General features: G+C 31.7%; 1 protein-coding gene across 1 annotated transcript in view; it reads left to right on the top strand.

Annotated features, from left to right (window-relative positions):
* LOC145279816 (ATP-dependent RNA helicase DDX54-like) overlaps positions 1-15,742 on the top strand; it is a 59,743-nt gene that overhangs the window by 6,258 nt on the left and 37,743 nt on the right. The window contains exons 2-8 of the mRNA XM_080131185.1: positions 5,348-5,480; positions 9,812-9,882; positions 11,229-11,417; positions 12,295-12,344; positions 12,598-12,639; positions 14,658-14,753; positions 15,373-15,556. Coding sequence (XP_079987311.1) covers positions 5,348-5,480; positions 9,812-9,882; positions 11,229-11,417; positions 12,295-12,344; positions 12,598-12,639; positions 14,658-14,753; positions 15,373-15,556 — 765 coding nt within the window. The remainder of the gene's footprint in view (positions 1-5,347; positions 5,481-9,811; positions 9,883-11,228; positions 11,418-12,294; positions 12,345-12,597; positions 12,640-14,657; positions 14,754-15,372; positions 15,557-15,742) is intronic.

Here is a 15,742-nt window from a genome sequence, read left to right as displayed (position 1 = left end):
CCCACTTTTTCTAAAGAAAAATGTCCACAGAAAAGCCTAAATTTTGGCACTTAAAATTCTCATAACTTTTGAACTACTGATGGTATTTGCATAATTCAAACGGTTTTAAGCATCTTTTATATAGCTCTTTTCATGTAAGTTAATAAAATAGCAATTATCTAAAAAGAAAAAAATCAACTTGTAATGCTAATCTTATTAGGTTCAAATTCTCCAATTGTTGTGGATAACACCATTTTGTTTAGTTTGTGAAAGGTACTGTTAACCATTCAAAATCTCTTTATTCTAATATTTCCTTAGTCTAATAAATGTATGTGAATAGTTAATGAAATTGATAAGAACTTGTGAAGGGAGGGATCTTTATTTCCAGCATTGTAAACGAAAGAAATAATGTTAAATTGATCAGAATAAAAAGTAAGACCCATACAGTACTCGTGTATAAAAAAAAAAAAAAAAAAAAGTGACAAATCTAGAAAAGTTCCTGATCCTTACGTTGCAGAGAGAGGGAGGAGAAAATAATTAGTGAGTAAATATCATGCTACCAGCATTAAATATGACTTGTTTTGGAATATGATTCCTAGGAATTATTATTAGAATTTATAACAAATAAAAGCAACTAGTAATATATGCGCAAAATCTACATCAGCTATTAGCTAGTAGTCTGACCATATTGAATTAATAGTTGACTACCCTGGGTGCCCAGGTGTTTGGAGGTGTGTGTTGAGCAAAATAAACAAGTGGTAGTAGGCAGGCAGCCTCGAACACGTGATGCGAAGGCGGAAAAGAAGTGAAAGAAAACTTGACGTCTTATCCCTACTCCATGATGTGACCGGAAGATCAGAACATTAAAATTAGGCAAAGTGAATCCTATGGATACAATGACTTGCAAAAATGGCTCACAAAAAATTTCACCCTCCTTGGGTGAAGGAATTAATGTTTTTGACCAATTTTTCGATATTTGTCATCAGAGACGTCGAGCTTCAAAATGATACCGATCTCATGAAAATCCGTCGCCTCTGTAGAAAGTTTTAGGCATACATAGATACATACATACATACATACATACATTTAAACAGACAGGTGAGATTTATATTATAGATGTCTGCATTTGCAAAGCTATAATTTTTGTTCCTAGACGGGAATAATGGACTTTGTTTTATTATATATAGAGATAAACTAAAAAAGAATCCAACTTTCAAGACAGAAAGGAACCTGTCACAGATCTTTAGGTAAGAACAAGGACCTAATATTACCTGCAAAATGTAAACAGCGGGACTTCTGCAGGACAGTGACATGTTAGCAACAGAGACGAGTTATCGACCCCTGTTCTTCGAAACAGAAACAATGTCTAGCGACCACATGTGAACTTCAAATGTAAACAAGTGTTTACAATAGCACCAAAAATATATAACAAAATAAATAACACAAAAATATGAAAAAATGTATCAAAATATAATTTTAATATAATTTCTTTTCAATGAGTGATTCATCATTGAAAATAAAATAATAAATATGATAAAAACATGAAACATTTATAGATTGTTTTTAGATTTTTTTTTTTTTTTTTTACGGTAAGGTTGTATAGCAAAATATAATTTTAAAAAAACATGAAACATTTATAGATTGTTTTTAGAATTTTTTTTTTTTATGGTAAGGTTGTATGGCAAAATATAATTAAAAAAAAACATGAAACATTTATAGATTGTTTTTAGATTTTTTTTTTTTTTTTTTACGGTAAGGTTGTATAGCAAAATATAATTTTAAAAAAACATGAAACATTTATAGATTGTTTTTAGAATTTTTTTTGTTTTTTTTTACACGGTAAAGTTGCATAAAAATGTAGCAAAATATAATTTAACAACATGAAACAGAGTTTTAAGAATAATTTGTTTTTTGTACAGAAAGATTGTATAAAAATGTATCAAAAATATAATTTTAGTTTGCACACACTTTTAGAAAAGAAAGAGTTGTCGACCCATGTTCTTTGGCTGACAAGTGACAGTTCTTGAAATTAAAATACACACATTCGCCTCATGTTACTGGCATGCAGAAGTGCCCAAATAGCTAGTTCAGATTACAGTAAGCTACCACACCTAAGATTCATAAAGACAATATTCTATTAAGGCCCATTGTCAGCATCCGAGATGCCATCCATTGAGCCAGTTATCATCGCCCCAATTATAAGCAAATCTTCACTGTATGTCATAAAATTGAGCTCACTTTGTTGAAAAAAAAAAAAAAATCAACAATGCTCACTTTCATTCAAACTAGATAGTGAGTCTAGATGTCGTGAGTCTGTTCACGAAAGTACTCACTGACTAGACTCTGACTGCGACACAGGATAAGCTGACTTCAGATACTTCACTGAAGGAATGCAATTGCATCTCAATTGACAATATAATGGAGATGTTGATTTTCTGTATAGAAACTATATACTTTTTGATGGGATTTGATATATATATATATATATGTCGACAGGAAGGAGATCTAGCAATTGAATCACCATTGCCTCCAGTACTGGTCAATGTATTCATGGAATACTTGGAGGAAATAGCATTAGGATCAACACTACTTAAGCCAACAATGTGGCTACTATATGTGGATGATATATTCATACTACTGGCCTCACCAGGAAGATATTCAAACATTACTAGACCATATGAACTATATCTGTCTGTCTATTCAGTTCACAGTGGAAAAGGAACATTACGAATTATCATCCCTAGATGTGCTGATAACTTGCACCAGTCGAAGGTTTATGTCATCTGTATATCAAAGGCCAATTTTGACTAATATGAAGAAAGGAATTGTCTGTTGCCTACAACACCGAGCAAAGGCAATATGTATTAGCAGCAATGCATATCAAGAGGAGGTGGACAGTTTAACAGGAAACTTTCACTGAAACAAATATCCAGAGAGCATGGAAGAAGAAATCTGGACGAAACACCAAAGGACACCACCCAAAAATTCACCACAGTTTGTATACCATACATGAAGGGCTTGTTGGAAAAAAATTCAATGAATATGTAATTCATATGCCATCAGGCAATATTTAGGAGCAATTCAATTCTCCAAAAGCATCTTGGGTAAGTCACGCTTCCTATGGAAAATATGATTAAGAACTGATTCCATGTAAATGTGGAAAAATATACAAAGGTGAAACATGTCGACCACTAAAAATAAGGTTAGAAGAACATTGAAAAACTGTAACATGAAGATATTGAAATGGCTGGTATGGTTGACCACATATGAGAAATCATTTACCCTTATGGGACAGTAAAAGTTATAGACAGAGAAGAGGACCCAAAGAAGTAGCTCATATGCTGGACGACGACCACTTACTAAGCAGACCTAGTATTAAAATTTAACACCATGGGAACGATTAATTATAAATCTATATATATAAAAGTGAAAATGTGTGTATGTATGTTCGCTTTTTGTGTATGTCCGAGAAAGGCTTTTTTCCAAGAAGCGATCGGTCGACTCACTTTTTCTTAAAACTTTTTATATCACGCCTAAATGATAATATCTACGAGTTAACAACAGAGGTCGCCTGTCTATTTAATTTGCCTGACTTTCAAAAGATAAATATTCCGCATATTCAGATCGCCGCATGTTGCTTTCACTTTTCAGTATAAAAACAGCGAAACTGGATTCGAACCAGATGTAAACATCACCGTCAACTATCCCGCAGTAAAACGATTTGACCTCATTAAAAACTGGGGAATAACGTGTTGCTTGACATTCACTTTTTAATCGCTCTTACATTGACTGTCACTGTAGCGCAGTTGTTCAGGCTTAGCCTATGGGTCTCAAGGCTCCGGGTTCGAGCCAACCTGTCACCAAGCCCCTCATTTTTTTTTTCCATTTTTAAAATCGCTGTTTTTTATCGTTTTTTTTTTTATATATATATATATATATATATATATATATATATTTAAACAGGGTTAAGTTTCCTTTTTGTTCTTCCCTTTCCCCCCCCCCCAAATGCACACACCTATAAGCACCCGGGCAACACCGGGTACCCCCCGCTAGTAATAAATAAAGATTGGCTCAAGATTCTTTGTCGGTGCTTTGACTGACTTCATTAGTACTGAAATCCTGTTGCATTTTAGGAATAGGTATCCAGAAATTTACAGTCACGTAAGCTGTATGAGGCTATGGAAGCACAAAATGCTCCTTATTTTGACTATTTTGTACATGCGACTGGGGATTGCTTGTGAATCCCATACACCCATTAAGCTTTCTCCTTCAGAGAAAACCAATTCAACCCGCTTAGGGAAAGTGCTGCTTCAATATGGTATGATATTTTGTACACAAAGCTTAAAAAAACAAGGTTTACGAAGCACCCAGAGATGAAAATAATGTTTGTTGTCAGTCTAATACAGTGGCAGGCAAGATTGTAATATTCTTAATTGTGTCAGGTAATATGTAAAAATTTTTAAATCCAAACTACTTGTTTGTTTTTGAAGAAATGCATCGAGATTTTTCAGTTTGTTTTGTAATATCCATTCGGTTATAGTCAGCTAACGTACTTCCTAGCTTCTGATGTAGCGCTACCGGAAGCGGTGACAAGGCAAATCAGTTCCTTCACTTTAATTGTTCTTCAATATTTCTATTGTGAAGTGATTTATTGAAATAAAATATAAGAAAAAGGGGATTATTGAAAAGTATACGATAAAAAATTTTTAAAAAATTATACAGATAAAAAAAGACACAATTAGTCTTTATTTGCACTTTTAATAACAAAATTAATAAAAATAAGTTTCTATTTTAGTTGAAAATTTATAAGATATATATATTTATGAAATTATAAAAATAAGTTTTCTTTTTATTTTAAAAATAAAAGTTTTTTTGTTTGAATTTATATAATAAATATTTATGAAAGTATAAAAATAAAATTATTGAAATCAAAATAACAAATGAAATTATTGAAATCAAAATAATAAAATTTCAAACATAATAAAAAATATATATTATTCCCAAAATAGTTTTGAAAGATTTTAAAAAGTGTTTGCAATAATTCTTGAAGAAAAAAAACTAATTTCAATAATTTTTAATTAAAATAAGACAAAAAAACACTTTTCAATATTTATTTAATAAAAAAAGAACACTCAGAAAAATGTAATAAAAAAATAGAGTATATGCACAAGGGAGATATAGGCATAAGAGAAAAAGTGAAGGAACTGATTTGCCTTGTCAGCATTATGCCAGAAATTAGGAAGTACATTAGCTGACGATAACTATCCATTCCATAAATTCATCAATTCTATAATATAGCAATTATCTGTTTCAGTTTTTTCATATTATTTTAATGATATTGTAAAAAAAAATATTTTCGTATTATTAGAAAGCACTGATTGACATTGAAGATATGTACGATGGTGAAGAAATCACTGCTGAGGAAGAGAGTGCTGAAGCACGACAAATGGTTTTGGAACAAAATAGAAAGAAGAAAAAATCTGGTGGATTCCAATCGATGGGTAAGTAAAGAATACCTGTCTCAGAATCAATAAAGTTCCCTGAACAGTTTTGCACCACATTTTTACCCCCCTTACAAAAATTAAAATCAACATATAATAATACTAAACCTTATATTTAGAATTCTTATTCTAATTTTGACTGAAATCAATTACATGATTTGGATTCTAGAAAATGTCTAAAATGTAAGGAGTCTTAAGAGGAAATTGAACTTGATAGAATCTTGCTTAATGACTATTAAAGATAAATCTGAAATATTTGAATTTTTAAATCAGAACTTGTATATCATGCCTCCTTTAAAAAAATATTAAAATGAAACTAAAATTTAGGAAATATTTATTAATGTCTAAAACCTGTTTAAATTTCACAAAAATTGGAAGCATCTGAATTTTTACAAAGGCATTACATCTTTTTTTTTTTACCCCCTTTGAATAAAACTAAAACTAAATATAGCCCACATTACAACCCTTTATACATATCAGCTATGTTCCAAAATTTATAATGATTAGCTAATCCATTTAGGAATGAATCCTATACATAGAAATATATAAACACTTACCTAACTTGATATAAGTAGAGATTTATAATAATACGAGCCGGGAGACCCGACGTTGCTTGGGATTGAATAAGGATCATTACCATGTACTTTTCACTATGCTCATAACACCATATTGCTGTCTTTGCTTTTACTGTCCGCCATCTTGCTATTTTGCCCCACTACCTTAATATATTCCGAAGAAGCCGAAATGTTGGAAAACTTTCTATTAGTGCCTTATATACATATGTTTTAAATTTCATTAAAATCTGATTGACATATATGAAGTTTTAAGGAAATTAAGTCCCTATAATCCACTTAGATTAAAAGGGTACTTAGAGATTCAAGACCACTTCCATTGTCTTTCTCAGAAAATTTTATACACATGATTTAAATATCATACGAATATAAATTTGAAATTTAAAGGAGGTTATGCCCTCATAGATCCCTTATAGGTGCACTTACAGATTTGGGAACATTTCCATTGTCTTCCCTGATAAATAATACATGGATCAATTTGACTTGAGGCACCCTAGAATCAGCAAATACCAAACAGACGCATGTTGGGTTTTCCCCAGTTTCTTTATTTCCAGTTAAATTATTAACAAAACATGTTTTTTGTTTTTATAAATCGTTTTGTTTTGTAAACTTAGGAAATTTATTAAAAAAATTCTTAATTAAAAAATGTAAGCTATTTTTTAGCATGATATCTTCACCCTCTTTAGAAAGTTAACCTTGGGTTTACTTGTGGCAACCTTATAATAACTCTCACTTCGCTTATTTTGTCTTTTAGTCCTCGCATTTCATGAGTGATGTTTCTGACAAAGTGGGAAGAATTGCTGTTTTCTGGGTCAGAATCTATCCATCTAACACTTATAGTTTTTGATAAAGTGCTTTTTTGTTTTTTTTGCTCCTTACAACTGGCTTCATACCTTATCTGCAGTGAATTCCATAAAAAGAAAAATTATATGATTTCATTCTGACGGAGGATTTATTCACATAAAGAAACCTTAATTAGTTATAGAAATATAAGAGAGAGATATATAAAAATATTCACTCGACTAAGAGATGTGTTGGTTGCACTTATCATATTGTTCGCCCACTCCCATTTATTCTTACCAAGTGCTCTATCCACTGCGCCATGAATCATGGTGGAATTCAGTTGTAAAAGTTACACTTCCAAAGATTGAATGTTCAATCTTCAGTAGAGACAACATTCAAAATACAATTGCAAATTACTTAGGACTTGACGTTTCTGAATATTTTAAATGAAGATTGGTTATTCGTATTATTTGGATTCATCAGACTATGGTTCTCATCTTGAGTGTGATTTTCACGTTTCAGTCGATGTAACCTCCGACCTTCTTCAGGTGTATCCTATCGAATTCAGAAATGTTTCTGTCAAACTCAGGATTTGGACAGAATTTTGAGCAGAACCCTTTATGTACTTCACTGGGGTAGCATGCTCTTGTTCTGTCAGCTGTAACCGGATAGAGGTCCTACATAATTTGCAATTGTATTTTTTGGTCACCCACACCAAGGATTGAACCTTCAACCTTCAGGAGAATATCACTTTTTACAATTGATTTTTCCAAGTAAAAAGGCCCCTGAAATTTGTACCAGAATTGTCTGCAAGGACCCGTGGTGTAGTGGTTAGAGTACTTGGGAAAATCAATTGTAAAAAGTGATATTTTCCTGAAAGTTGAAGGTTCAATCGTCAGTGTGGGCAACCGAGAAATACCACTATCTAGTCATGGCTGACGGAATAAGAGCATGCTACCCTCGTGAAATAAATAAAGGGTGCCGCTCGAAATTCCATCCAGATTCCTGAGTTCAACAGAAACATTCCCAAGTTCGACAAGATACACCTGAAGAAGGTCGGAGGTTACTGTATCGAATTCAACTTCAATCATCACCAACGCTCGCAATAGTAACACAATAACCTTGTGACTGTAAACAACACTGTCTCTTCCTCTCACTCAAGCTTGCTTTTTATGCAGTTTCTCATCCTGTCTCATTTGCATGTGTGCCCTCTGTTTTCTCGTGATCTCACGAGACCACAGTTTATAAAACACCAGGCGCCATCTTTTTTTCTCTTTTCCCACCCAACACTTCCCTGCGGCAAGTTAACCCCTCCTCCGTCATGCCACCACTCGCATGCACATCCACACAATGCACAAATATGCGGACGCTTGCTACTCTGGTGAGTATTACAGTTACATCGATCGAAATGTTGTGAAAATTACACTAAAGATAGGAACAGTACTGCGATGAATCCAAATAATACGAATAATTAGGACTTCTACCCAATCACGTCTTATGGAACAAGAGAACATGCTACCTCCGTGGATTAAAAGGTTTCATGCAGATTGCCAAGTTTAACACGATACATCTGAAAAAGGCCAGAGGTTACATCGACCGAAATATTGTGGGGACAGCATTCAAGATGAGTATAGTCTGAAGAATCCAAACACTCCGAATCGTCTAAGCTTATCATAGAGATAGCACTATTCACTCACAAAAAGTAATCTACAATTAATCATGCTTTAATCAAAATCATACTTTGTCTTTCATGGGTGCGTGAACTGCTATTCTGTTAGATTGGGGGCTGTTAGATTTATGTCTGATGTCATTTCCGTCTAATTTTTATGGACTTAATCCTCATGAATCTTAGAGTATTTCCTGACATAGACCTCACCTCCACACACACACACACATATATATATAGGGTTGGTTAAAAAGTTTGTTAGTTTTTTGTAGAAAGTAAAAAGTTTAAAAGCATAACTGAGTTTATGCAATTCATTTTTTCAACGCCCAATTTGAAAATATTTAATTATAATGTCACTTTTCATTTTTCTAAGGATCAAACGTTTTTTTAATATTTTGCAAGCAGTAAAACTGCAGTTTAGTAACCTGAACATAATGCGATGATAAATTGTTTACAGGCAATAAATATTAATGTATTTAGTATCACACTTGATATGTGTATATATGCTGAAATAATCACTAATTTCCATTTGTATGGCAATTCTATTGTTTTTTCTGCTGATTATTTCTCCATGTACACATTTCAAGCATTTTTTTAAGATTACAAGTGTGATGTAGATTTTAATTTGAGATGGTTCCTTGTTTACTAATATTTAATAAAAAAAAAACAAAAAAACGATAAAACAATATTTATCACCTGCACACTAATTCATTGCATTATTTTCAGGCCGCTAAACTGCAGTTTTACCTCGAAAGCTCACTCTTTAGTTTTTATAATTTAGTGAGTCAACTATTTCCAAACTTAACTTTGTACAATCTTGTCTCATCACTCGCTTCCAAGTTTTCCTCGACTAACCAACTTTCCTGCAATTCCAGACATCCATGCTTTTGCAATGGTTTATTTAGGAGGATTAATGCTCGATATGACTGTACCAGAATAACCAATTCATTCTTAAAACAACCTCTGTACTGGGTAACTGCAGTGCTTTCAGCGAATCATCTTTCCTTATGTGTTGGCTTGGGTCAGTCATGGATCTGTCATTGCACTGCAGTCAGATGAGAACCCAGCATTCACTGCCATATAACATGTTATACAACTTACTCTAGATGTAAGAGGAGGCAGCTTGTGATGTTATCAAAGGCAACAGCTCACAAAATTACATCTATGCTGCCTTCACCTTTTGTCTGGAATAGATCCTGTTTACAATATGATGTCAAATTTATTTGAGCAAATGTATTCAGTTAATATTTCTACAAGCAAAAAGTTGTTGTTTATGATTTTACTACAGATTATTTTTTTTTATTTTTCAGGACTTTCAAAAAATGTCTTCAGAGGGATTATCAAAAAAGGTTACAAGATTCCAACTCCAATTCAAAGAAAGGTAAATTTTTATTTTAGAAATACAATAGATCTGACTGTACATGTGTGTGTATGTTTTACATTTATCCCATGCTGCAGGATTCATATTGGATTTCTCCCTTCACTAGCCACAGTCAAAGTTTTGGTCTGGATAAAGTTCAACCATTTTGAAATTTTGTGCTATATGTTTGATGAGTTGCATAACTTATATTTAATGTATTGGGTTGGCCAAAATGTTTGACTTTTTTTTTTTTATGAAGGAGGAATTCGAACATAAAGTTTAGAATGTGATTGAGCTTATACCGTTTATTTTTCACACTCGATTTGAAAATCTTGAGCCTGTTTGCAATTTTTCTGGTTGTCAAGCAGTAATCTTGGTCAACTATGGCTTTCACTTGGTCACTGTCGATCATCTTTGGCCTGATTACTTCTTAGAGGGAATGAAGCATGAACGTTTCTGTTTCAAAATATAATTTTTAAATATATATTCATCTATTAGTCTGTGATAGATTAAAGTTAATATTCATTTTTTCCTTTCCGGGAATTTAAACTGCATTCTTTATTTTTATTTTTGCATTTTTTTTTATTGAAAGCTTCTTTAGACTATATATATATATTGGGTTGGTCAAAAAGTTTGTTAGTTTTTTATAGAAAGTAAAAACCTAAATACCAAGTTTAGAAGCATAACTGAGTCTGTGCAATTCATTATTTCCACCCCCAATTTGAAAATATTTGTGATTTGTCTCATTGTCAAACAGTAATCTTGTTCAACTACGGCTTTCAATTATTCATGGTTGATCATGTTTGGCCGGCCAGAGCAGGGAGCATATCTCACAGAAAAATGTCCTTTTTTTGGAAAACAATTTCTGGCACACTTGTTCTGTAATAGCAGTAAAAAAGCATTAAATGTCCGTAGTGCTCTGCTTGATCTTCATTTCAAGATTTGAAAAACAAGCAAAAATATAAGAACTCCTCTGCTAGATGGCTTATTAAATACTGTTTTCAACATACATGACTTGAAGAATAAGGTTATAAAATGGTCTTTAGTAGGCCGGAAAGTCAACATAAAAAAAATGAACAAACTTTTTGGCAAATTTAATATATAATCTCAAATGAGATAAAAACCAAAATAATTTTTAAAAAAATGTTTTTTTCCCAACAGTTTTGTTAATTGACAATTTTTACTGTTTTTTTTTAGTTTTATTTTTCACTCCTTTGTTGATTCATTATTTCTGAGATAACAAATCAGCTTTGTTTTAATCAACTCAAGAGTCTGAGTGTCCATCTTTATCAAGTTTTCTCCTTTATATTTTTAGTAACAAGTTCTTATATTTTTCATTGTTTTTTTTTTGTTTTTTTTTCTTATAGACTATTCCTTTGTTAATCAATGGTCAAGATGTTGTTGCTATGGCTCGAACAGGAAGTGGAAAAACAGCTGCATTTTTAATCCCGATGTTTGAACGTCTCCGGACACACTCTGTCAAGGTTGGTGCAAGAGCCTTGATTATGTCCCCTACTCGGGAATTGGCTATGCAGACCCTACGTTTTACAAAAGAGGTACGTATTAACAATTCTTTTGTGATGTATCCAACTCATAATAACAATCATACGAGTCTTAAACACAAATATTAGAATTATTAAGCATAAGAAAATGAATACACATTTATTAATCCGGTGACTTCATATTTTAAACAAGAATTGAGGACATATAATAGATCTGACTGAGTTTCAACTCGTTTACCGAATTCATCAAGTGTCCATAATCATTAAGGCCTTTATCCTTTCTTCAGCTCTTCTTACCAATTCTATTAAGTGTCTGTAATCATTAGGCCCCTTATTTTCTCCCAGATTTGTTTCCCAATTCCATCAAGTGTCAGTAATCATTAAGCTCCTTATCCTTCCTCCAGCTCTGTTTACCGATTCCATAATTTACTCCTCTTTTAATCCTTAACTTTTAGCATGTGGTGCTTACAATGAAGATTATTGTCATATAATTTTAATGAGCTCTTACACACACAATGAACACTAACGTATATTTCAACGAACTCTTGTATACATTCACGCACACATACATGCAGCAAACATTTATCTACATGCATGCTAGTTCATATGCACATAAACATTCTGTAATGTTCGTAACCTTTCTGTGTAAATAAATATTCCTTGTACATATGTAAATATGTAATCCTGCTTTGGCATGCTTCATTTAAATTCTTCTTAATTGTACTCTTAAAACATACCCTTATTGTTGATTGATTTCATTATGCTGTACGACCTGCAACTCTTTTAGTAATCGAACACGCAGCCTTCACAATAATCGGTCCCACAATCGACAGCCATCTACAAATAAAGACCCCCACCCCACCCCCCACAAGCTTTTATGTATTTGTCTTTTTGTTTTTTTCTCTATCTTTCTTCTCTTTCTTTTTTCCAGTTGGGTAAATTTACTGGACTAAGAGCTGCTGTGATCCTTGGAGGTGACAGGTATGTTTCTAGATTTTAAATTGATTCATCCTAGGACAGGTCTTCTAGTTTTTAATATAGAGATTTGAAGACTTTTATACATCACATATCATCTGGCCAATCAGATTGTGAAATTTATCAAACAATAGATTTTGTATTATTTCAAACAGAATTCTGTTCTCGTTTCAATAAAGATTTTTGCATCTTTTTCACCGACTTATAACTGCTTTGAATTTTGTTCTGTCATATTTTCCTTTTTTTTTTTCTTTTTTAGAATGGAAGATCAGTTTTCAGCTCTTCATTCGTCTCCTGATGTGTAAGCATAAATTATTAACAATTTTGGATTTTTTCTAGAATTTAAAAAAAAAAAAAAAAAAAAAAAAAAAAAGAAATATCTGTATTATATACATAGCCATAATGAAACAAAAATATATTCCAAAAATCATGTAAATTGATCAAGTATTTTTATTTTAACAAGAACATCAAATTTTACAAGTAATAGAGAACAGTCATCTTGTCCGCCATTTTGAAAAACAATCTAAGAAAAATGAACAAAGAGAGAGAACTCAATAATTAAAACTAACGAGATTTACGTTGTAATGCCTACAAATTCCCATTAATCGCTTAAAAATGATTTTCTTTATAAAAATAAAACTACTTTATCAATTTATGTAATTTTAGGAATATGATATTTTTGTTTTGTCATGGGTTAAAATGTAACAAAAAGAAGTCATGCCACAAATTATGACATATATTTTTCTACTTGACAGCTGACCTAATACCACTTCCTTTCCAATTCTTACAGTATTTTACTTTTTTTCAATTTTCTTTCATGGCATTGTTTTGATTTGGTTTCTTTTTGAAAAAGAAACATTATTCTCAAAATTATCAAAGATATTTACCATCCCAGTTATAGCAAACAGTCAGTCCATATTTACTGATTTTTATATGTAATTGATTTGGAAAAATAGATATACAAAGATTTATACAATCAACAAGACCTTTGTTCATTTCTTTCTTTTTGTTCATATGTTATATCACTTCAATACCCGGTTTTCTACATTACTACAGCCTTCTTATGCACTTACATATGACATAATTATTTTTATATGACTTATGTTTATTGAGTATCCTTCAAATATTTTGATACTTTTAACATCATAGAATAACAAGGATGGCCATTGTTTAACATTTCATCTGCTATTCTTTACATGAATAAGTTCTTACGATTTTTAAATGACAGTTATTATTTTGGAGAGTAGAAAGAAGACCTTGGATTTACTTTCTGCAGCCTCGTAATCTTTGTTTTTCTTATTTTGTTCTTTAGTCGCTTACATTCCATGAGCAATGTTTCTGATAAGAATTGCTGTTTTCTGGGTCGGACTCTATCTGTGTAACATTTATCATTGCCTAGATTTTGACCTTGAAGGGTTTTTTTTTTTAATTTTTGTTTTAAACTCCTTACATGAAGTGGTTTCATGCTTTGTCTAGAGTGATTTCCATTCTATTCGTATAAAATGTTGGGAGATGAAAAACAAAAAATTAACATCTTGTTTATTTTATTTATTTATTTTTTTTTTTTTTTTCATCGCTTTCTTTTTCAAGTCAGTGTTTATGACTGGAACAAGAATAGTTCGAATATATTTTTTATTTGGAAGAAACTTAAATCCAAGGGAAACAGTTAAACACAAGAAGAAAAAGAAAAAAGCTGACACTTCGCCTTTTTGCTAAGGTGAAAGTGTAGTATTTGTTCTGATACTACAGTCCTGGATATGACCTTAAACTATATCCAGTGGTGAGGCCCAAGCTTGCGGGCTTTGGGGAATGTGGAGCCACCCTTTAATTGCCATTGCTCCCAGGTCCATTCTGACCCGGAGTGGTAGTACCTGTTAGGGTCCCAACTATGGGTTAAATAGAAACCGACTTGAAAACAACAAATATTCTATTAAAAATTTTTCTTCAAAATCTTTGGATTCGGCATTAAATAACCTGAAAAGGGTTGATATGCCGTAAAACAAAAACAACCAACCAACCATCTGATACTATACTTCATTTGTTCTGTCCTTTCAGTGAAAGAGGAATCCTTCTAGACTAAAGTGATTTTTAATTTTTGTCCGAATCCAGATTGCCCTTTTTAGGAGCTGGATCCTTCCCATATTAGGAACATCTAGGGAAGACAAGTAACAAGTACATTACTTCTTGCATCTTTTAAAATTACTGTCATCATTAATGTAATCAGTTAACAAGCTGACTCTGGCGAATTCAAATTTAGTTTTCTATCATAAAGGTTTAATAATTAAATTTTTTATTGTAAGATTTTCTTTACTTTTTTAGAATTATTGCCACACCTGGTCGATTCCTCCACGTTGTTATGGAAATGGAATTGAAACTGTCGTCTCTTGAGTATGTCGTCTTTGATGAAGCAGACAGGTAATTGTTTGGGAGATTTTTTAGTACAAGTGCATATTTACACAAACAAATGACTTCCTGCTAGTGGTCCATAACTAAACAGTGTAGCCTATACTGAAGACAAATAATTTTTTTTTTTCAGCGATATTATTTACTGGATTCATGTTTATTATGAAGTTTTATTATTTTGGGATAAATGCATATTTTCTTTCCATTATGTTTATTTTATTTTATTTATTATGTGTGAAACATTAATATTTTTTGACAATGTTAAGTAAACATTCATTTTCTTTTTCACTTACTTTACTATATTTATATATAAAAAAATTACTTTCAATATTAATTATTTATGTAAATAAATATTTTAATTTATTATACTTAGTTTTTGTAAATAAACATATTTCAATGAAAATAATTAGTTTTCAGATATTATGTGTTGACCTACATTTTCATTGGGGTCTTCAGATTAGTGCAGGCCACTTTCAAAGCAGGAACTCATTTGTTTGAGAAATTAAAAAAAAAAATTTTTTTTAATTTTTAATTGATTCTTTCAAATTCTAAAATATATCAAAATTTATCAAGGAAGCATGTTTTTGGTTGATTGAAATTAATGTATGAATTTACTTTTCCAAATTTTTAGATTGTTTGAAATGGGATTCCAAGAACAACTACAGGAAATTCTAAACCGTCTCCCAGAGAATCGCCAAACATTGCTTTTTTCTGCTACCCTACCACGTCTTCTGGTAGACTTTGCTAAGGCAGGCCTCTGCAATCCCACTTTGATCCGCCTCGACGTTGACAACAAACTTAGTGATCAACTCAAAGTGAGTAGTATATTTGTTTCTTTGTTCATACAGCAGATTATTAGCCAATGAAATTCAGAAACTATATTTGTTTAATATTTTTTTTTATGAATAATATTTTGATGTTTTACTAAAAAATAATCACAATTCAAAAGAACAAAGTAATTCTATAATAGCATTTCATAAGAACGATAATGTTTTTTTTTT

The sequence above is a fragment of the Euprymna scolopes genome, chromosome 7 (genome assembly GCF_053919585.1).
Source record: "Euprymna scolopes isolate OS-2025 chromosome 7, ASM5391958v1, whole genome shotgun sequence".
NCBI lineage: Eukaryota > Metazoa > Mollusca > Cephalopoda > Sepiida > Sepiolidae > Euprymna > Euprymna scolopes.
This window is presented reverse-complemented; position numbering and strand designations above follow the sequence as displayed.